The sequence below is a fragment of the Ovis aries genome, chromosome 2 (genome assembly GCF_016772045.2).
Source record: "Ovis aries strain OAR_USU_Benz2616 breed Rambouillet chromosome 2, ARS-UI_Ramb_v3.0, whole genome shotgun sequence".
NCBI classification, from domain to species: Eukaryota; Metazoa; Chordata; class Mammalia; order Artiodactyla; family Bovidae; genus Ovis; species Ovis aries.
The window spans coordinates 9,251,531-9,273,313 of NC_056055.1; the positions used below are offsets into that span (position 1 = coordinate 9,251,531).

Here is a 21,783-nt window from a genome sequence, read left to right on the forward strand (position 1 = left end):
GGGGAGGGGCAAGAGGCGGGGCCTAGACTGGGCTGGCGACGGCGACAGCGACGGCTTCGGAACTCACTGGAAGATCGGCCCCGGGCGGCTCAACAGTTCTCAAAGTCTGGGCTCGCGGCCGCGCGGCTCCGTCTGCGCGCGGGCGGTGCAGGGGCGCAGGGGACCCCGGGCTGTTTGCATCCCGGGGCTGCCTTGGACATGCCTCGCACCCCCTGCCGGACGTCCGCGCGGCTCCACCGGCTGCGGTCCTGCGGACTCAGCGTCTAGAGCGCCCCCACCCCAGTTTATGACTTCGGGGTCCCCCAGCCCGAGAGGAGCAGGCGTCGCGGCTGGGGGAGCCCCGGGTATGGTGTGACGGGGCGGTCGGCTTTGCTGCGCCCCTCCTCCCGGCTCTGGCCACTCGTGGTCTCTGTGCCCCTCAGAATGTAGCTGCTCTGTCCTCGTCCCCTCGGACTCCAGCCGCAGTCTCCGCGACCTCCGGGCTCCAGCCGCCAACTCCTTGTCCCTGGGGACCCCGCCGCCGTCTCCGCCCTGCCGGGACTCCAGCCGCTGTCTCCGCGTCCTCTGGACTCCAGTTTCGCGACCCCTTCGGTCTTCGCGCGCCCAGGAATCTAGCATTGGTCTCCGCGATCCCGCCCCAGGATTAAGGCACCGTTTTCGTGCCCTCCAAACCTAGACTCCAGCCTTCTCCAGGTCTTCCCGGATCCAGCCCCTGTCTCGGCATCCCCCCGGCGCCCGCCCCCCCACCCCGCCATCCCCAGCCCGCCATCCCCAGCTCCCAGACCCAGACTCCAGCCGCGATCTCCGCGCTCCCGGGATCCAGCTGTCGCGCCAGTGCCGGCGAGTGCCGCGGCTGTCCCACCGCGCGCCCCGATTCCGCCCGGGCCTTGGCGGGGAGATGAACGCGCAGCTGGACGGCCTGTCGGTGGGCTCGTCCTCCACCGGCTCGCTGGGCTCGGCGGCCGGGGCGGGCGGCGGCGGGGGCGCGGGGCTGCGACTGCTGTCTGCCAACGTGCGCCAGCTGCACCAGGCGCTGACCGCGCTGCTGAGCGAGGCGGAGCGGGAGCAGTTCACGCACTGCCTGAACGCCTACCACGCGCGCCGCAACGTCTTCGACCTGGTGCGCACCCTGCGCGTGCTGCTGGACAGCCCGGTCAAGCGGCGCCTGCTGCCGATGCTGCGGCTGGTCATCCCGCGCTCCGACCAGCTGCTCTTCGACCAGTATACGGCGGAGGGCCTCTACCTGCCCGCCACCACCCCCTACAGGCAACCCGTCTGGGGCGGCCCCGACGGCGCGGGGCCCGGGGAGGTGCGCCTGGTGAGCCTGCGGCGCGCCAAGGCCCACGAGGGCTTGGGCTTCAGCATCCGCGGGGGCTCGGAGCATGGCGTGGGCATCTATGTGTCGCTGGTGGAGCCGGGCTCCCTGGCCGAGAAGGAGGGGCTGAGAGTCGGGGACCAGATTCTGCGTGTCAACGACAAATCCCTGGCCCGAGTGACCCACGCTGAAGCTGTCAAGGTAGGGCTCTGACTTGGGGTTGACTTTGGGGCAGAGTGGCGAAGCACCTCATATTAGTAGTAACTCCATGCTGTGTGTCCTTAGCCAAATATCTTGACCTTTCTGGGCCCCGTTTTTCTTAAAAGTGTTTCCTTAAAACACGAACATCTAGGTTTTTTGAGCAAATAGATACCAGGCACTTGGGACATAGTGATGGGCGAAAAGGCATGGACCCTGCCTTCATGGGGCATAAAGGCTAGTGTGCGGGAGACAGGCATTATCAAACGCTCCTGCAAAGGTATGATTCCCACAAAGTGGGAAAAGGCTTCTTATGAGCATTAGAAGAGGGACTGTGTCTGCTTGGCATATGGTTAGTAATCAGTGGGCGAGCTCCCCTTCAGCTGTTGTTATTCTCATTATTCTGGAGGCTTTTGCTCCTGAAAGTTTTGTTAACTCCAGAGTAGTCCAAGGAGGCTGTGCTGATGACCCACAGAGGTCTGGCCTGACCTTGCTACTTATGGACCAGGCTGTGTATCCTGGGACAGGTCCCTCAGAACCTCTGGTTCTCCATTTGGACCATAAGTGTCCCTAACCTTGATGGGAAGGGGGTGTTTGCCTGAATGTCAAGAATAAATCTCCCACCCCCTTGAGAGTAGTCGTGCTTTTTGTGTCTGTTGAGAAAAATAACCTCATGACAACTAACTCTTAGGAATTTAACATGCTCTTTAAAGGAATGTATGCGTTTGCTAATCTCATGCCCAGGGCTATTGAAAATCAGTAAGAGATGGGACGGTGTTTGGTTTATGTGTGGATTCAGCGATGCTTTGCAGGTGCATGCCCTGCGCGTGCGCACACACACACGCACACACACACGCCACCTCTGTGTCAAGAAGTGAAGAGTTTTGGGGGAAAGGAACAGTGACACAGTTTGCTTCTGCAAGGAAAATGCTTCCCAGGGGATTGGGCAGGCTTCTGACCCAGCTTCTCACCACCCATCCCTCACCCCAGCCTCTGGTCCCCTCCATGCAAGTGTTTGGACTCCAGCTCAGGGACCGCAGGCTCTTGGGAAACACTCAGGCAGCAGAGGTCCCTGGGCTGTTTCCCGTGTCTGTTAGTGACCTGTGACCAAGTGCCTCTAGAGCTCATTTCCTGACTGTTCACCTGGGGCACAACCATCCTCTGACCTTGGCTTCGCTCTGCTTCCTAACCTGTCTGCCCCTCAGGGAGGCCCCTGAGGATTTTAGAAACTTCCCTGCTGCTCCCAGAAAACAGGCTGATGAGTTCACACTGCTTGAGGGTGCAGAGGATGAAGCTCCCTCTGGGTTTCCAGTCAAACATCCTCCTGTCTCCTCCTCACCCCTCAACAGTTCATCTGTTTCCATTATCTGACATTCCACGTATTTTTAAAAAAGAAATAGCCCATTAGCCTTTGATCCTGAAAGGTCTGGAGTTCCCAGATGACAAATTTTTACTTGAAAGATGTTTGATCCAAATGGTCATTTATAAACGTGGATTCAATTTTAGTGGCAATTTAAAAGGACTTGGGTAGCTTAATTGTCAGGAGGTGATAGACTTGGGAAAGGCCTCAGGAAACCTGGGCATTAAAAACACCAAGCACCCCTTCAGTTCCCACCCCAGACTCAGCCACGCCTCTGAGGCTGGAGACGCTCCAGAGTTTCCATTCTGCCCTCCCCATCTGTCGATGGCGCCCTGCATCTTCTCCCCGAACCTCCCTCCACTACACCAAGGTGCTGCTGCCCCCGGGCACCAGGCCTTCGCTTGTGTGTTTATTCTTGTTGCCTCCAGAGTCAGACCTAAACTCACTGGGCATAGCTTTTGAAGCTCCAGAACTCTCCTTGCCGGAGGGAGGGCTTGATCGGAGCAGAACAGCCCTTGGACAGGTGGGAGCCAGTGGGAGCCAGGCAGTTCCGTGTCCCTGTCACTTTTCCTGCCCAGGCTGGGGGAACACCATCCTCTCGGATGACCCGCTTCCTCCCGGCCAACGCCAGACGTGTGACCTGCCTGGAACACGCCCCTTTGGACCCTTCAGAAGCAACAGGCAAATGAGCAGCTCTGTGTCACCTTAACTCCAGGGACGAGAGGGGGACGGACTTTCCATGGGTGGAATTTAAAACGGAGGAGGCGGAACCTCATCTCCGAGGCCTGGGAGCCCTAGGCATGCAGGATGGGCGGGTGGGTTTCAGGGACAGTTTAGAACACGTGCAGCTATTGACAAATTTTTACAAAATTCAGGGTGCCGAGTCCCCTTAACTGAAAGTCCAAAGAGGCCCCAGCTTCTCCATTAGGTATAAACTGCCCTTAACCAGGATTTCTGCACTGCCAGCCTCTCTTTAAAAGCTATGGTGTAAGGATTTTTAACTTCGGGTTTTATTCAAATGGCATCAGTGTTTCTGCTTATATCCTTTTCCTGTTCCAGGATACCAGGTTGCCTTTAGTAGGAGACATGTTTTCCTTTTTCCTCTTCAATTGTATTCATTTATTTTTTGCTTCCTCCCACAGTTTTATTGAAGTGTAACTAACTGGCAAGTAAAAACTGTATATATTTAAGGTGTGTTGCTGCATGCTAAGGTGCTTCTGTCGTGTCCGACTCTTTGCGACCCTATGGACTATAGCCTGCCCGGCTCCTCTGTCCATGGGAGAGAATACTGAAGTGCAAGAATTCTTGTCCAGGCAAGAATACTGAAGTGGGTTATTTAAGATATACAATGGACTATGGGATATTTGACCTTTATATCGCAAAATGATGACCACAATTAAGCTAATTCACATATCCATCACTTTACATGTTATTTTATTTCTGTGGTAAGAACACTTAAGATGTAAACACTTAGAAAATCTTAAGAATACAATTTAGAATTATTATTAATAAATATGGTCACCTTGCTGTGCATTAGATCCCTAGAAGCTACTCATAACTGGAAGTTTCTACCAATATCTCCCCTTTTCCACCAACCCTAAACCCTGGTAACCACCATCCTCCTCTCTGCTTTTGTGAGCTGAACGTTTTTATATTCCATTTATAATTGAAATCATACAATATTTTTCTGTGTCTGGCTTATTTTACTTAGTACAGTGTCCTCCAGGTTCATCTGTGTTGTCACAAATGGCAAGATTTCCTTTTTTAGTAGCTGAATAATATTCCACTGTATGTAAATATATGCCACTTTTCCCTTCTCTGTTCACTGTCAATAGACACTTGGCTATTGAGGCAATATGGCTTCAGTCTTAAAATCTTTATTTTTCTTCTCCAGGTAGAAAGGGGGAAAAGATCCTCTGAGCTTCTCAAAGGAGAGATTGCACGTGTGCAAGCGCGCGCACACCTGTATGTGTGTGTGTGTGTCAAAAGAAAATTAAATTTTAGAAATCAGGTTACTTAATAGTTTATGAATCAGAGTGGGTCACCTCCTCTCAGTGAACAGAGGAGATTGAATATACAAAGGTTCTTCCACTTCTCTGTCTGACAAATCAAGTATCCATCGTTACAGCAAATTTAAGGAGGACTTTATCCTCTGTCTCCCGAAGCTCCCAGCCCTCTCTTGAAGCCTGTTTGCTAAATCAGCAGTGACAGGCGCAGATAAGGCAAGCCACTTACTATTTGCAATTATGTTGAAACGTTGGATTTTTGAAAAGTCTGTCTTGAACGAACAGGAGCCAAGCCAATACTAACAAAAAAGAAGACCTTTCAAAGATTTTCAGCCAAAAATGCTTGATAAATTGGCCAAGAAGTCCCCAGACCAAGGATGCTGTATTGGACTCTGGTGCACATTTGCTGTGTGACCTTGGGCCAGTCACGGACCCTCTCTGGGTCCCAGGTGGGTGAGCCAGGGACTGCCCAAGGTCCCTTCCAGCTCAGACAATCTGTGCTTTGCTTCATATGTACTACCCAGAAGGTATTTATATGTCTAATTCGGTGGGGGTTTCTGTGCTCTTTTGGAATTGCTTTTGTTTAAGGCAGAGTAAAGGAAGTTGGCTAAGGATTGGGAGACAAGAATCTTGGCACTCTTGGGTAGCCTGCTACGAAATCAAAAAACTGGTGGGTTACACTGTGCTGATAGGAACTTGACCGCTCCCCTCAGCCCAGACACACTAGCCCTTGTGACTTTGCAGGGTACGTGAGACAGTGACAATAGGATTGTGGCACGCACAGCACCACCCTGGGAGTAGTCAAGATCAAGTTCACTTGCCTGCTTGGCTTGCTTTCTGAGTCCCTGATTCATCGGGAAGTAGAAAGGGAGAGCTATCTATGTGTTACTGGGATGTGTGTATGAATGCCTGTGTTTCCTCTTGATAAAAATTAAACAGCTTCATTACAGTCTCTGAATTTCCACCCCCCACCACCGCTGGGTACATCCAAGGAGCATATTAGAATTTGAAATATTCCAGAAGTTTAAAGCAGGGGCTGGCCCTTTCATTTATTTAGAGTTATCACACCCTCCCTTCCTTTGCATAATAACCCAGGGAGAATCTGCCCATAATAATATGTTATTGTATTTGGTCCAGCACATTCTAAACGACACATTCGTCATTTTCACATTGTACACGGTTAGCTGAAGCCATGACAAATTATTACCGCTTCCAACTTGGTGTCTGAAACGCAGCTCCTCCTTCCCTATCTCATTCCTGTCTTTCAGTTTGGAAAACCCTGGCTGATATGTTCATGGGGACACGCAGACTTCCCTTTGGCCCTGTATTCATTCTTGGGTCCTCTGAGTCCTGCCAGCCATAACATGTTGAAAGCTCACTATTAATAAAACCTTTATTGAATAGATGTTTGCTTGCTGGATCCAGAGTGTGATGCAGTACCTTGAGAGAGTCCATTTCTTTAATTTAACCTTGTGTATTTATTTGGCTCAAGTAGATCCTGAAGGTTTTAAAAAATGATGGTGCCTTTCAACTGGTTATTTACTGTTCAAATCAAAGAAACATTTTGCAAGGTAGAAGAGAACACCTTTTTTTTTTTTTCAGAATTGTTATTTTTATAGTATACAATTCCTGCCTCCTGACTTAAGCCGGACAGGAAAGAGATATAGGAATCACTCCAGCGCTAGCTTCTTGTTTCTCTGTCACCCCACCCCCTCCCGACCAACGGCAATGTTTATTACCTGCCACAGATTCATCATGTGGATGGATCTGCAAAGATAAGTATGATCCTTTAACCCTCAACCAACTGGATTCTGTCCGTGTTGTTGCCTCCCACCTCCGCCTGCCTCCAGCCGCACGGCACACAGCCTGTATGCACCTGTCAAGCGCACGCAGCCCCTCGCCTGCCTGTCTGCTCGCGCTCACCGCACACATGCTTCTCCGAGTCGTAATCCCCCCGCTGTCCTTCAGAGGGCTTTGCACTGAAGCAGTCATCCATGGGGATTAGGCTCCAACTGGCTTTCCTGCAAGGTTCTTTGATGACCTGGAAGGACAGCGTCTGGTCTCCACCGTTTAGGGACTCCAGACCAGAGGCTCTGCTGGGAAGAATGGCATTTCATGACTAGAGGTAGCTGGAGGCTGCAATACAGATCTTTCAAAGCCAATTCTTTTTCTCTGTTTCTTTAAAAACCCTCAACCAAGAATCTGATGTTAACGTAGAGCTCACGAGGACTTCTAATTGCGCTCCCCCAAGGTGGGGGTCACCTTTTGAAGATTCCTGGGCTGCAGATGTTGCCATTTTACTTTTCCAGCAGGGCGGATGGAAAGGGTGCAAGGAGCAGGAAACAGACTCTGCATTCCGCTCTCGTGCACTCCTGGCGTCACTGCAGGAGGCACCCCCATGGGGCCGGTGCACTTGTATTTTAGCCTTGCATCACCGGAACACTGTTGGGAAGAGAAGAGGCTTAGTGTGTGCCGCTGCTGTCTGCTTCACGCTTTCTCCCTCCCAGGGGAGGCAGGGAAGTCAGGAGGCTGGTGCTCAAGGAGGTAAAATTGGCTAGCCTGGAGTCACCAATGGGATCAGGACTTCAGTGGCCCTTTTGCCTTACCTCCCTACCCTGGAACTCAGCCCTAGGGTTAAACAGCCATCCGCATAGAAGGCAGTGCCAGCCCCCTGCTGGAAGGCAGGCAAAAGGCACATTTTGTGCCTGACGTTCAGGGGCCTTTCAAAGGCTTCACTCGACCAAGTGGGGGGCCTGACGCTCACACATCCAGAGAAAGCAGCGTGTTTTAGTCCTGGCTTCAGGCACAGGCGTTTGTCCACAGCTGCTCTGAACAGCGCTCGCTGCACCCGGGCCACTGGCTGGTACTTGGAAATCAGAGATGAATGTATGCAGCCTGTACCCCCAGGGAGTCATGAGGGAGACTTGGAGCTACTCATGGACACAGGACACCAAGTGTTTTAAGAGCTGTGATACCGGCCTGCCTCTGCCTCCCTGCCACCCTCTCCAAAGGGATCTCCCGCTCCCACACTCGCCCGCATCCATCCTCGTAACCGGCTTTACTTTCCTTCAGCACACTTGTCACTACTAGAAGGACATTTTAGCTGTTTATCATCTGCCTTCCCCACTGTGAGTAAGCTCTGTGAGAAATGGGATCTGCATTGCTCACTCACATACCCCAATACCTCCACGGCGACTGGCACACAGTAGGTGTTTTAATACATAAATAAATATTCGCCGAATGAATGGAATGCTCTTACTACTAATGCCGTGCTGGAGAGTTCAGGATGCCTTAGTTCTTGAGTGTAATAGCTTAAGGAAGTCTAGGGGTTGCAGCATAGTGGGTGCTGAATAGAAAACTCAAGGAAAGCCATCGACTCTAGTGTGTCGTGTGCCAGGAAGTTGGCTGTGTGGCTGCGGGCAGGTCATGTGACTCTCTGAACCTCGGCTTTGCAACTGTGAAATGGGCATCGCTGCCACAAAAGAGCTGGACACACCTTAGCCACTAAACAACAGCAATCTCCCACCTGCCTCCTTCCCAGGGCTGTAGGGATCAAATGACTGAACAAGTGTGAAAACATTGGTAAGTAGGAAACTGTTTCAATGAAAAGTCTTAAAAAAAGTGTAGTCTGACTGGGTGGGCAATACCTTTTCCCACCAAGTCTACCCTATGAGACCCCTTTGGTTATTTCATGTGTCACTGTGCTCTTAATTTTAAAATCACATTCCCAAAAGTGGGTTATTTCCCCAGCCTGACGGTGTGAGCTTCCAAAATAGAACCATTTATGCATTCTGAAGCAATCAATGAACCAATTTCGGGTGAGATGTATCTTCTGTATCTTCTGGTTTTTGTTATTAAAAAAAAAAAAGAGAAACACCGTTCTGGCAGGTTTCAAGAAACCTCAGCATTTTACGTGAAGGGCAAGTTTCTCTTAATCACATGTGTGTTTCAAAGCTGCTTTATCTGAGAATGCATAATTTCTTTTTTTTTTTTTTTTCCCCTTCTTCTTCTTTTCCAGTCCCAGCCCCTTTGCCTCCTTTCCCCTTTGAGAATTTGTGTTCCTGCTGCTAAATTGGCTGTGGCTTTGCTTCAGCTGGCAGCCAGTTTCACAGTTATTTTTTCTCTCTACCTGAGTTTTCATAATATCAGCATCCTCTCAAATGCAAAGCAAATACATCAGCCTCCCATAAACAGGTCCCAAGGTGTCGTCTTTATAGGACTTAAAAGATGCAGGCTGCAGGGAAGAAGAGAGTACCATGACATCGAATGGTGTTTTCAAACACCCAGGAGTTGGGGCCTTAGAAGAGGTGATTCACAAATTAACAAGCCCCCATTGTTTAGTTGCTAATTCGTGTCTGACTTTTTTGTGACCCCATAGACTGTAGCCCCACCAGGCTCTTCTGTCCAAGGAATTCTCCAAGCAAGTATCCTGGAGTGAGTTGCCATTTCCTTCTCCAGGGGAGCTTCCCGGGCCAGGGATCGAACCCACATCTTTTGCATTGGCGGACAGATTCTTTACCACTGAGCCAGCAGGGAAGCCCAGCAAGCCCCCCAGGCAATTCTTAACCACTCTGAAGTTTGGAAAGCCTGTCTTCTTTTGGATTCCATCCCTCCTCCCCTCTCCACACCCACTTATCCACGTAAAAATTTGATCAAAGACGTGGATCCACCCTGTCCCCATCTTTAACTATTTCAGAGCACAATCCCAGATGCACACGGTCAGCTGATAAATTGGAAAATCAAGGGAAGGGAGGTCTGTACCCAAGAGGCAGCTTTTGGAGATGGACCTGGGTTCATCTGAGAGTGTACTTGGCTGTGACCTTGGGCAGCTAACTCCCTTTGCCTCTCTGTGACTCAGAGTCCCCCACCGGTGAGCTCGTTTCACTGTCCATGCTCATGAACAGGTTACTGACGCTGTTGCACATCAAAAGTTTGAGAAATAAGGCCATGGAGGTCCCACTGCAAGAAGTGAAATGAAAAATGTTATTGACTGAATTTGCTTGGCTTTGACAGTTTTTTGTTGTGCCTGTTTTTTTTTTTAAAAAAAAAAGCAAAAATATATTTGGCAGAAAATATTGGAACTTGAGGCTCTCATGTTCCATTATAACTGTTTGAATTGCAGGGTCATTTACTAAATGTAATCAATGTTCCCACGTAGACAGAGTTTCTTTTAAAATGTAATTGCTCCTATCTGGATGTCAGCATCTGCGTTTTCATGTTGCAGCAGTCATCAGGCCCAGGGGTTGAGTGGAATTGTATGTCTCAACTTCCCTTTAAAATGTGGGGAGGCAAGATAGATGCGTGGCCTAGAGGCCAGTGTGTGCAGCCCCCCGGTCAGCTGCGTCCCCAACCTTGTTCTCCAGCATCCTTCCCTGATGGGCTCCCCAGGGGTCTTGATGAGGCGGTAGAGAAGATAGAGGTGTTTGCAGAACCCATTTAAGCAGTTAATACAGGTGAAAGTGGTAATTTGACAACATGGGCAGCCACTCTTAAAAGAAACAAACAAAAAAAAAACCCCTCTGCAGTTTATTTGAACCACTTCTGAAATGATGTTCTAGGCTTCACTAAGAGGTTTCTGATTAATAAGAGAATCCAGCTATCAGAAGCTTTGCTCAGAAGTCCCTGGGGATGGGTTTTCCTTCTTCCATTCTGTCCTCCTGGCCCCAGATAGAGGGCATGGGGTCCTTTGGTGTGTCTGGACCCAGCATCATCTCTATCCTTTCCTTCTTCTCTCTTCTGCCTCCTTCCTCTTTCTTCTTGGGTTTCCCAGCCCTCTCCCAGATTTTTTCCCCCAACTCTCCTGATCCCTCTCCCCCTTCCAAGAATTCCTCCAAATCCTGAGATTTTTTAAGTCAACAGGGCATGTCAGAATGTTCAGGTCACCCACAAATTCCTTCCTCTTTCCCTCCAAATGTCTGTCTCTTCACCCATCTTCTACCTGTGTCGTCTCTGAACAGGATCTCTTCCTCCCTTTCGTGTGTTTATTTTCACTTATTTTTTCAGCTCTTCTGTAGTATTAAGAGCAACTTGTATCTGCCCTGGAAGCTCTGACTTATCTCTCAGCCTCTGATGGCACCTCTCTGCTGTTGTTCATTCGCTCAGTCGTGTCCGACTCTGCGACCTCGTGGGCTGCAGCACGCCAGGCTTCCCTCTCCTTCACCATCTCCACGAGATTGCTCAAACTCGTGTCCACCAAGTCGGTGATGCCATCCAACCATCTCACCCTGTCATCTCCTTCTCCTCCTGCCCTCAATCTTTCCCAGCCTCAAGGTCTTTTCCAGTGAGTCGGCTCTTCGCATCAGGTGGCTTCAGCATCAGCCCTTCCAATGAATATTCAGGGTTGGTTTCCTTTAGGAGGGACTAATCTGATCTCCTTGCAGTCTCAGGAGTCTTCTCCAACACCACAGTTCGAAACCTTCTCCATGATCCCTGTCGGGGATTGCGCCCGCCCGTGGCGAGTTACACCCTCCCGTCCTGACCTCTCTCCAGCAGGTCTCAGGCCGCTCCCCCAAACCCCTATCATCACTGCCAATGGCAGAGGCCTCCCTGCTGTCTGCCTGTCTGTCTCCCATCGTGCTCACCTACTCGCCAGTCCATTCCGTGTCCAGGAGGCAGAGTGAACTTTAGAAACTGGGGTCTGATGCCACCGTGCTCTGCCTACGCCTCACAGTGGAGCTGGGAACCTGTGGGGCAGAGGCTGAGCTCCTGACCCTGACGTTCGGGCTGCTCATGATCTGATCCTTTTTTACCCACAGACAGTCCTTTTCCCCAGCTGTGCCAGAGTGTAGTCCACACTTGGTCAGACAAGCAGCAAGGCTCCGTTTCTCTCCACCCATGGTCCTTCAGCCCCTGTGCCCCCCCATAGCAGACCTGCTACCCACAGGCAGCTACTCCACCTACAGGAAACCTTCTCTTCTCCCCTCTGCTTCCTCCAGGTAGTGGCCTCCTTTTCTCTCATCATTACACAGAGTATGTATTTCCTAGCGTTGCTCTGTGAACAATAATAACCTTTGTATATATATAATTCATTGACCATCACGACAGCCTTATTAATACATACCACGTTTTTCACTTGCTTTTGCAAAACTGCCGCGAATGTGTCACTTGCCTGTTGTCACCAAGATGGAAAGTGGCAGAGCCAGGATTTAAAGCCAGGTTTTGTCAACTTGAGGGACTGTGACCATCACCCCAACACCAGAGAGAGGGAGCATCCTACTGTGCTTGAATCTGGGTTCTGGAGTCAGACATTCTGGGTTCCAAGCTCAACTCGGCCACTTTGGACCTGTAGGGTCTTGAACAAACTTCTTAACCTTTCTGATTTTCAAACTCCTCTTCCATAAAATTGTGATGGAAAGAGTAGTCAAATGGAAGACAAGTTACTAAGCTTCTGTGTTCCTTCTCTGTTCAATTTCCTCCATATTGATGGCCTTACAGGTAATGTATTGAAGTACTGTGCATATCTTTTCATTCGAACACTGATTGATTACCCACTGTGTTAGGGTCTGTTTTCCTGCCAAAGGATCTACTTGGTATAAAATACGTAACACAAGATGCTTACAAGCTGGCAATACTGAGCACACTAATACCTATGGCCACACGGAGGGTCTTCTGTGTGGCTCCAGGAACTCTGCCAGGGCTTCGCATACTGACTTTTCACACAGCCCCCAGGGATAGGAAACAGCGTCTGGAATAGGAAGTGACTGGCCGCCTGCATACAGATGGGGGTTGGCAGGCCTAAGATTTGAACCCAGGTCTTTCTGCCTCCAAAGCATTGCTCACAGCCACTGCCCTCGACAGCTTCTATTAACAACTGAGAAGCGGGGTGCATGAGCCGTAGTGCTGGTCAGAGCTGGGTCAGTAAATGTACGTCTTTCCCCCAGTTTTTTCCACTTAGCAAGAAAAGCCACAAGGAGCCAGACAACCCAGGCTGTGGCCGACTTACCCCTTCCCAGGAAGTCTCTATGCGTGTCGTTTTCTAGACGGCAGGTACGGAGGTGGCACGTCCACGCTGCTTCTTCTCCTTGTCCCCTCTCTTTTCCCTCTCACTATACCCTGGCCTTTGTCAGGATTTTATTTTGTGCATTGTCTGGAAATTCCTTAAATAGATAACTGTGACCTCAACTCCACCCCCATTAAGATAAACCCGTAACTTATGAAATCATCTCACTGACTGGTGGAGGCTTGACTCTGTCTTGCTGTCTGCCCTCTGGACAGGATGAGGACAGAGTCTGCCGGGCCTTGTGTAGAAGACGGGGGGCTGTCAGCCCCATCGCAGACTGGGCAAATCAAAGGCCATTTTCTTTAGCTCATAGGAAACATGAGGAGCAGAGGAGTCTGTTTGAGCTTTTAAAATACCAACGTGTATGTGTGTGCACAAGTGTGTGTGTTTTAATGACCTAAGAGAGATAGGTTCCATTTAGAAAACTTAGAAACCCAGAAAAACACAAAGGAAGAAACCCCAAATCTTGATAATCCCCCCTTAAACCTATGGACAATTGATTCCTGTCTCTCCAGTCCCCTGTGTGTCTGTGCCTGTAAATTTGCCCTGGGAACCTCCTAGAAAACTGCCATTCTGAACATAGTCATGAAGCCTGCCTCTTTCACCAGACAATGTATCACAACTGTTTTTTTCCCCACTTTGATAAATATTTCTTCAAAATGATTTTTAATGCTTGCATAATATATCACAACAAAGAGAGACATGATTAATTTAACCGATTTCTTCTTGTTGGACTGTTTTTTTTAAAAAAGCATTATCTTTATTTCTGCTTTAAACATCCTTGTACATTAATATTGAAGCACATCTCTAATAATTCTTTGGACTGTCTTTCTAGAGGTGGCGTTGGCTCCAGGAATAGGCAGATTTTTCAGGCTTGGTAACTGTTGCCAGAGTGCTCTTGGGGAAGTTTGTTTTTTTACAGTCCCTGCTCCAACATTAGCAGTGGACTAATCTCATGATGCCTCATTTTTCCCCAGCCTTGCCAACACTGGATATCATATTCCTTTTCCATTTTTGCCAATCTGATAGACAAAATGTATCCTACTCTAATTTATATAATTTAAATAGTGAATTTGAACCCCGTTGCATATTTAGTGTTTGAATAGCTGTTTATACATATATAGGGGTTTCCAAAGTGGTTCAGTGGTAAAGAATCTGCCTGCCAATGCAGGAGATGTGGGTTCCATCCTTGGGTCGGGAAGATCCCCTTGAGAAGGAAACAGCAACCCACTCCAGTATTCTTGCCTGAAAAATTTTGTGGACAGAGGAGCCTGGTGGGCTACAGGCTGTGGAGTCGCAAAGAGTCCAATGCTACTGAGCCACTGAACATGCACACACGTACATATAAGTGGCATATAGAATATACCATATATTAAATACAGATATACATAGATAATTGCTGTTTGTTTAGTTGCTAAGTCTCGTTGAACTCTTTGTGACCCCATGGACTCTAGTCTGCCAGGCTCCTCTGTCCGTGGGATTTCCCAGGCAAGAATATTGGAGTAGTTTGCCATTTCCTCCTCCAAGGGAGTATTCCAGACCCAGAGATTGAAACTGCATCTCCTGTACTGGCAGGAGGATTCTTGACCACTCCCCATCTCTGTATCCACTTGTACACTGAGAAAATGATATTGACAGAAACTAATTTTCCTGATGGATGGATGTGCTATGGACATTGATTCTGGACAACGAACAGTCCATTGCAAACCCATCGAGGTGCATCTCATGATTATATCTATGACTCCTAGAAACTTGTTAGTTCTTCCTTAAAGGAAAAAAAGAAAAGAATATAGAGACAAAATTTAAGAGAACATTTGTAAAGCAGTTTACTTAAATTATAAGAGACTAAAAGCCAGGCTTAGTGGATAATTGAAGAATTGCATTAAAAAGGAATCAATATCTTTCTGGAATCGGCTCTGTCCTCATCTTATGAGATGTTTTGCAAAGGGAGGGTCACTCTGTCACTGTCTTCTTGTATATTTCTCATGGCATTATCCCCAAGGACAGCACTTCTTTCCCTCTCTTTGATCCTCCATGTTTTCCCTTTTTGCCCAGCCTTGGCTCACTCAGACATTTAGGAGCAAAGACGCTGGAGAGCAGGGGCTTTGAAATGTCAGGTGCCCGTTCCAGCCTTTGGGATCCTGGCATTCTCAGCACTGGAGCAAAGATTTGCTTCTGTATCTTCACACTGGAGCCTTTGGAGAAGGTCAAACTTATAAAGAAAAGAGAAGGAGGGGGATGCACAGTTGATTTTGGAAAATCTACTTAGGTTCCAAGGCAAATCTAAACATCATAAGAAAACTGCAAAGGGGGAAAGAAGATGGCAACTAGTGGTCAGTTCTCTACCACCTCCCCTGGCCTGTATCTCTACGCAGTCACATTTTTCCAATGGTTTAATTACCTTCCTCCTTTCATGTTTGCTTCCTACGTGTGTTGTCATGGTGCCTCCTGACCTTTATGTGGAGCTGCGTTTCTGGGAGGTAGTTTGGTTGGGCTCACACAGCTGCTCTGCAGTTCAGTTGATCTTCCCTGGGTGCAGCAGCTCAAGGTGGTGAAGTGGCCTCAAAGAGCTAGAACGGATGGGCCATGTCAGGGCTCATCTTGGTCTCGATCTAGGCCCCAGTGGGCATGCAGATGTTAGGTACGTGACAATGAAGCTGCCCTTCTTGGAGACAGAGTGAATTCTCACCACACTGCCACCCGATTGATGTTTACATTCCGTAAGAATTTAGGCTGACGATGTTTGGACTTCTGCTTGTAAATGACGTGCATTCTTAGACCAAAGTCAGCAGCAGCAAAGGATTTCTGAGAAGTGGAGGGAGATAGAGAGGTAGGATGAGAAAGCCCAGTTACTGCCCAAGCGTCTGTGAAAAGTGTCTCTGCTTCCAACTGCGTGTGGAGGAGATCTAATCGTCGAGATGGCCTTTAGCATTCATTAATCCGCTCAGCAGTTGTTTTATTGAGCACCTCCTATGTGACTGGTGTGATTGAACATCCTCTTTATTTATTTTAAACTTTTTATTTTGTGTTGGGGTACAGCCAGTTAACAACGTTGTGATGGTTTCAAGTGAACAGCGAAGGGACTCAGCCACACATATACACGTATCCATTCTCCTCCAAACTCCCTGTTTATTTATTTTTAAAAATCGAGAGAATCTATTATCTTCATGAAGGAATAATAGAAGATGAATTTCCAGGATTGAGACTGGGGATGCAAGAAGTAGAAGTGAGCAAAGAAATGGTTAACACTTTCTTTTAACTCTTTGTATCCCATTTGTGTGCACGTGTGCACTGAGTCACGTCTGACACTATGAGACTCCATGGACTGTCGTCCGCCAGGCTCCTCTGTCCTGGGGATGTTCCAGGCAAGAATACTGGAGTGGGGTCCATTCCCTTCTCCAGGGGACCTTCCTGACCCAGGGATCGAAACTGCATCTCCTACATTGGCAGGAGGGTTCTTTACTGCTGAGCCACGTGGGAAGCCATCTATCCCATTTACTTATTTGTTAATATATTTGTAATTAATATTACGTCCTATTTCAAAAATAACTGAGTGAATTAACCTAAAAAGCATATCGTGAAAGAGGCAGAGAGACCAGAAACAATATTGGAAAGTGTACTGTGTGTGTGTATGTTAACACACATAGGCATGTGCAAGGTGTTGCCCTTATAGGATTGATATTACATATTCAAATGGAATTCAGAGCTCCCTAGTAACCAAAGCAAAAAGAGAAATTAATACATTCTTTCAGATTCTATAGAAAACTCACTGGTACCTCAGCAGAGGTAAAAATTCCTCATTGGCACTCAATTTCAAGAGGTCAATTTCAGGACGAAAGCAATTTTAGTTGCATTTTTCAGTGTGTCTCATTTTCCGTGGGATCACCCACAGTCTCCTATCTTTACATATTTACTGATACATCTTGTCGCTGATACATTTGGTCACATCTATGACCTAACCAGAATCTGCTGTTTTCTCTGTTGTGAAAGATGTTGATAAAATAATCTCTTATATGTAAGTTGAGTATGTTGAGGTAGGGCTTCCCCTGTGGCTCAGCATAAAGAATCTGCCTGAAGTACAAGAGATGCAAGAGACTCGGATTCAATCCCTGGGTCAGGAAGATCCCTTGGAGGAGGGCTTGGCAACCCACTCCAGTATTCTTGCCTGGAGAATCCCATGGACAGAAGAGTCTGGTGGGCTATAGTCCATAAGGTCGTAAAAAGTCAGACATGACTGAAGCGAGGGAGCATGCATGCACGTTGAGATATGAACATTCAGGGACAGGGAGCAGCACATGTAAGCAGCTTGGAGCTCTTGATACTATAAAAAGGCCAGGTGGCAGGGCAGGAGAGGAGGCCGGCTGGGCAGCAGGGTTGACTGTGCAGGCTGGAGAGGCACTGTGATGGTTTGGGGCAGGGCAGGGACAGGGCCCACTTCATTTTAAAAGGATGTCCAGATTGCCCTGCAGAGACTAATTTTGGAGGCTGGGAGAGGAGGCTGGAAAGCTGTTGCAGTTAGTGGTCCCTGTAAGAGGTGATAATTAACACAGATAAAACGTGGTGCAGAGGAAGGAGTTCTGAAGACAGAGTGTTAATTAGGGCTTTACCTTCTCATGACATTAAAATATGCCACAGAGAGAGAGCCCACAAGCCAGTTTCCACCCTCCCTCCAAGTGGGGCTGAGTGGGGAGGGTCTTTCCAGTGTCTGTGACTGCACCTGGGACCAGCTCAGGGTTCAAGAGGCCAAGGTGTCTCATTTACTTGCAGCCTGTAAGTCCAAGCCCCCTTTTCAGGCCCTTTCCTTGTCCATCTTCTGTGGCTTTGACATACGGTTGGCCTTGTGTTATCTGACCTTACTTTAAATATATATATATATTTATCTGGCTGTGCTAGGTCTTAATTGCAGCAAGCAGAATCTTTTAGTTGTGGAATATGGGATCTACTTCCCTGACCAGGGATCGAACCTGGGTCCCCTGCACTGGGAGCCTATAGTCTTAACCACTGGACCACCAGGGAAGTCCCTGTCTGAACCCTCTTGAACTACTGGTAAAAGATACATGAGTTTGAAGAATCCGAGATTCAAGTTCAAGCCTTGCCTTTCTTCCTCTTTCTGACCTTGCATAAGACACTTGACCACCCAGACATCTTTCTTCCTAGGTGCAGTGGGAAGAATAAAACGCATAGTCATCACTGTAATTTTGCTGTGATCAATAATGTTAACCATCGTTTATGGACACTTGCTATGTACCATGCCCAGTGCAAGAAGCCTTGTGTCCGTTATCTCGTCTGTCCTCCTTTTGTCCACTCAACGCCGTGATGGTAGGCATGAATAACCCCACTTAACAAGTAAGAGGGCTTCCCTGGTGGCTCAGCAGTGAAAGAATTTGCCTGCAATGCCAGAGATGCGTGAAGGAGATGTGTGTTCGCAATGGCACCCCACTCCAGTACTCTTGCCTGGAAAATCCCATGGATGGAGGAGCCTGGTAGGCTGCAGTCCATGGGGTCGCTGAGGGTCGGACATGACTGAGCGACTTCACTTTCAATTTTCACTTTCATGCATTGAAGAAGGAAATGGCACCCCACTCCAGTGTTCTTGCCTGGAGAATCCCAGGGACGGGGGAGCCTGGGGGGCTGCTGTCTATGGGGTCGCACAGAGTCGGACACGACTGAAGTGACTTAGCAGTAGCAGTAGCAGTAGCAGCAGTGTTCGAACCCTGGGTCAGGAAGGCGCCCTGGAGAAGGAAATGGCAACCCACTCCAGTGTTCTTGCCTGGAGAATCCCATGGACGGAGGAGCCCAGCTACAGAACGTGGGGTCACAAAAGAGTTGGACATGACTTAGTGACTAAGCAGCCACAGCAAAACAGGTGAGAACGGTGCAGCCTGGAGGGCTTAAGGAACTTGCCTGGAGTCCCGTAGCCAGGACCACGTGGTCCTCTGTCTGGGAATAGTTCTCTAGTGAGTACATCTATTACTTTAAAACTCTTGAGGGGTCTTCCCCCAAGCCACCTTTTAATTTTGGTGTTTGGCAATACAATCAATACTTCATCTCTAGAAGAAATTGGAAGATAGAGCAAAGATTTGCATACCCTAGCAGATTTCTGGATCCTGTGGAAGAAGGCATGTAGGAGGCTGGATCCCTGCACCAGAGTGAACTCTGCTTCGGGAAAAAACCACTGGAGAGCTCTCACTCAGTCCCATCCGCAGTGCCCATAGATGGCCAGGGGATGGAGGTTGGTGGCGGGGTGGCGGCGAATTCATGCCTTTTACAGACTCAGGTGTCATAGTGCTGCCCCCTGCAGGTAATTAGAGGAACTACACAGAGAGGGACAGGTTTGCATATGGAAAAACACAGTCTCTGGGATTCCACTTTTCTTTGGTGTAGAAAATTGGATGCAAGTATAAATATGTTATCGCAGCATTGTTCGTGCTGGAAAAACTGAGAAGCAACTAAATTTCCAGCAATAGGGGAGCTGGAATTCAGTAGTGGTGCATCTCAGCCAGGGAATCCCGTGTATTATGGGAAGAGATGATCTTTTTAAGGAAAGATCCTCAAAACATGTTTTTTTAGCTGAAAAAAAGATGTCAATGAGATGTTAAGCATGAGTCAACCTATGCAGACCTCAGACGACAACAGTTTTGTATGTGAACATCCATGCGTTTGTAAAATAGACAGAACAAACCGAGAAGGACAGACACCAGACTGTTGCTGCGGTTGCCATGGATATGCGGGTTGCGACTTCTACTCTGGGTTCTCCATAGCAATAACAACACCTAACCCTTCTGTACCTCTTACCTATCTTCCAGACACTAAACACTTTATGCATGTTAACGAATTTAATCCTCACCACTGCCCTGTGAGATAATACTACTATTATCCCATCTCATGCCTGGGAAACTGGGACACAGGCTGGCTAAGTAACTTGCCTGGGGTTGCCGTTGGTGAATAGCAGAGCCAGGAACGGAATCCTTGAAGTCTTGCTTCAGAGCTGTGGCTCTAAACCACTACCCCTTCTGCTTCTCTGAATTCCATGTGTGTCTGAGACATGTATGCTCACATAAGTGTGAACAAGCATGCGATGGTGATCCAGGGCACCTGGGCCCCAGGCCAGTGCACTGCTCTTTCTGTGGCCTCTTACAACAAATTCCTGGGGCTGCCTAGCATCTTGAAAGCCCAATGGATATCTTGAATGAATGAGCAAGTGAATGAAATGAATGAATGGGTAGTGAGTGGAGGAGAAGGAGCAGGGAGAGGGGATAGAGAAAACAGAACAACCAGTGTGCCTCAAGGAGCTTCTCTTGCCATCTTAGAGACAGAATGTATGAAGGTGATTCAGAAGCTATGGCATAGATGGCAACAAAAACATACAAGTGTGCCGCTGCTCTCGGAAAAGGGAGCTCAGTCACTGTCTAAGAGGGCTTCCTGGAGGTGCTGAGAAAGGGGCTGAGTGTCAAAGTCAGGGCTGATATGAGGAAGTATCGATCAAAAGAGAGGACGTTTCTGAAGAGGAGGAAAGTTGGGAGGGAGAGGCTAGAGTTGCTCCGGTGTTTGTGTCCACGCAGATGAGAGTTTTAGAGGTTGCTAGGGCTTCTGTTTAGAGAAGGAGCTGGCAGGCCCAGGAAAGGAATTCACATGCCTTTAGTACCAACTCTGTGCCGAGTACCAGATTGTTGTTCCTCAGTCGCTCAGTACTGTCCCACTCTTTGCAACCCAGTGGACTATAGCCTGCCAGGGTCCTCTGTCCAGGGGATTTCTCAGGCAAAAGTAATGGAGCGGGTTGCCATTTCCTCCTCCAGGGGATCTTCCCAACCCAGGGATCGAACCCTTGTCTCCTGAATTGCCAGGCGGATTCTTTACTGCCGTGCCGCTATATGTACTGTATAGGTAGTTTATACTATCTTGATAATCCTTAAAACAGTGACATTTTGAATGCAGGCACAGGTACAGAGAGGTTAAGTCATTTGCTCTGTGTCACACAGTCAGTCAACAGCAGAGCCAGGATGGGAGCCCAGAGACTCTGAACCCAAAACGCAGCTAGGCAAGGTGGAATCAGGAAGAGCAGGCCAGCACGATCCTTCCTTCTCTTCCCCGTCAGTAACCTGGGTCTTAGACCAGCCCTCCCTCCTGAGTTTCTGTTCTGAGTGATCTGTTCCCCAGAGGAGAAGACCTTGCCCTGAAATAAGCTGGATGACTCACCATTATGTGTCCTCACTCAAGACTTTTCTGGAAGGCTTTCATACCTGTCTCTCCAGACAGTAGTCTAATGGTCTTGTGACCTTGTGCTTGCACTTTGGTGCATGGTTTTAAACACGGGAACATGTGTGCACCTGCTGTGTTAACACAACCCCTCCCCACCCCCCAGTCCCTTCATACTGTAACTACCTCCAGTCTATTTCTCAGTCTTCTGCTGAGCAGAGAATTCTGTCGCCTGGTCTGTGATTTTGGGGTGTTAGAGTCCGCTTTGAAGAGCTGAGTGAGGCAGATTTGCCTCCTGAGAGCATTAATCCAACTAGCCAGTTATTAAATTTGAAGACATCCACATATAATTTACATCCCCTCAATCATAGCACGCTGCCTGCGTCATCATCTGGTGATGGGTAATATCTCAGCCGTGCCATCTGCCTGGGCAGATCGAGATTCCTCTGTGATGTGACCTGGTGGCATGCTGGCAAACCCCCTGGTGGAGTTTCACCAGTAAACCTGTGATAGCAAGCAGGGGAGCAGGGGGCTGTGATGACAGCTCTTGCTTGCAGGGGACTCTCCCCAGATCTCATGGGATTTGTTAAGCCTTAGCTCATTGAATTCTTAGGTACGAGGCACTGTGCTAATGGGCTTCTTCTACCTAGAGAGTGGGGAAAGGAGATCTTCGTTTTCCAGGAGGAAAGCAGATGAACAGAGAAGGTTG

At 48.6% G+C, this 21,783-nt stretch overlaps 1 protein-coding gene across 3 annotated transcripts in view; it reads left to right on the top strand.

Annotated features, from left to right (window-relative positions):
- The first annotated feature begins 24 nt into the window (after positions 1–24).
- WHRN (whirlin) overlaps positions 25–21,783 on the top strand; it is a 91,349-nt gene continuing 69,590 nt past the window's right edge. For all 3 annotated transcript variants that reach the window (XM_042242825.1, XM_027964085.2, XM_042242826.1), the window contains exon 1: positions 25–1,516. In XM_042242825.1, coding sequence (XP_042098759.1) covers positions 899–1,516 — 618 coding nt within the window. In that variant the 5' untranslated portion in view covers positions 25–898. The remainder of the gene's footprint in view (positions 1,517–21,783) is intronic.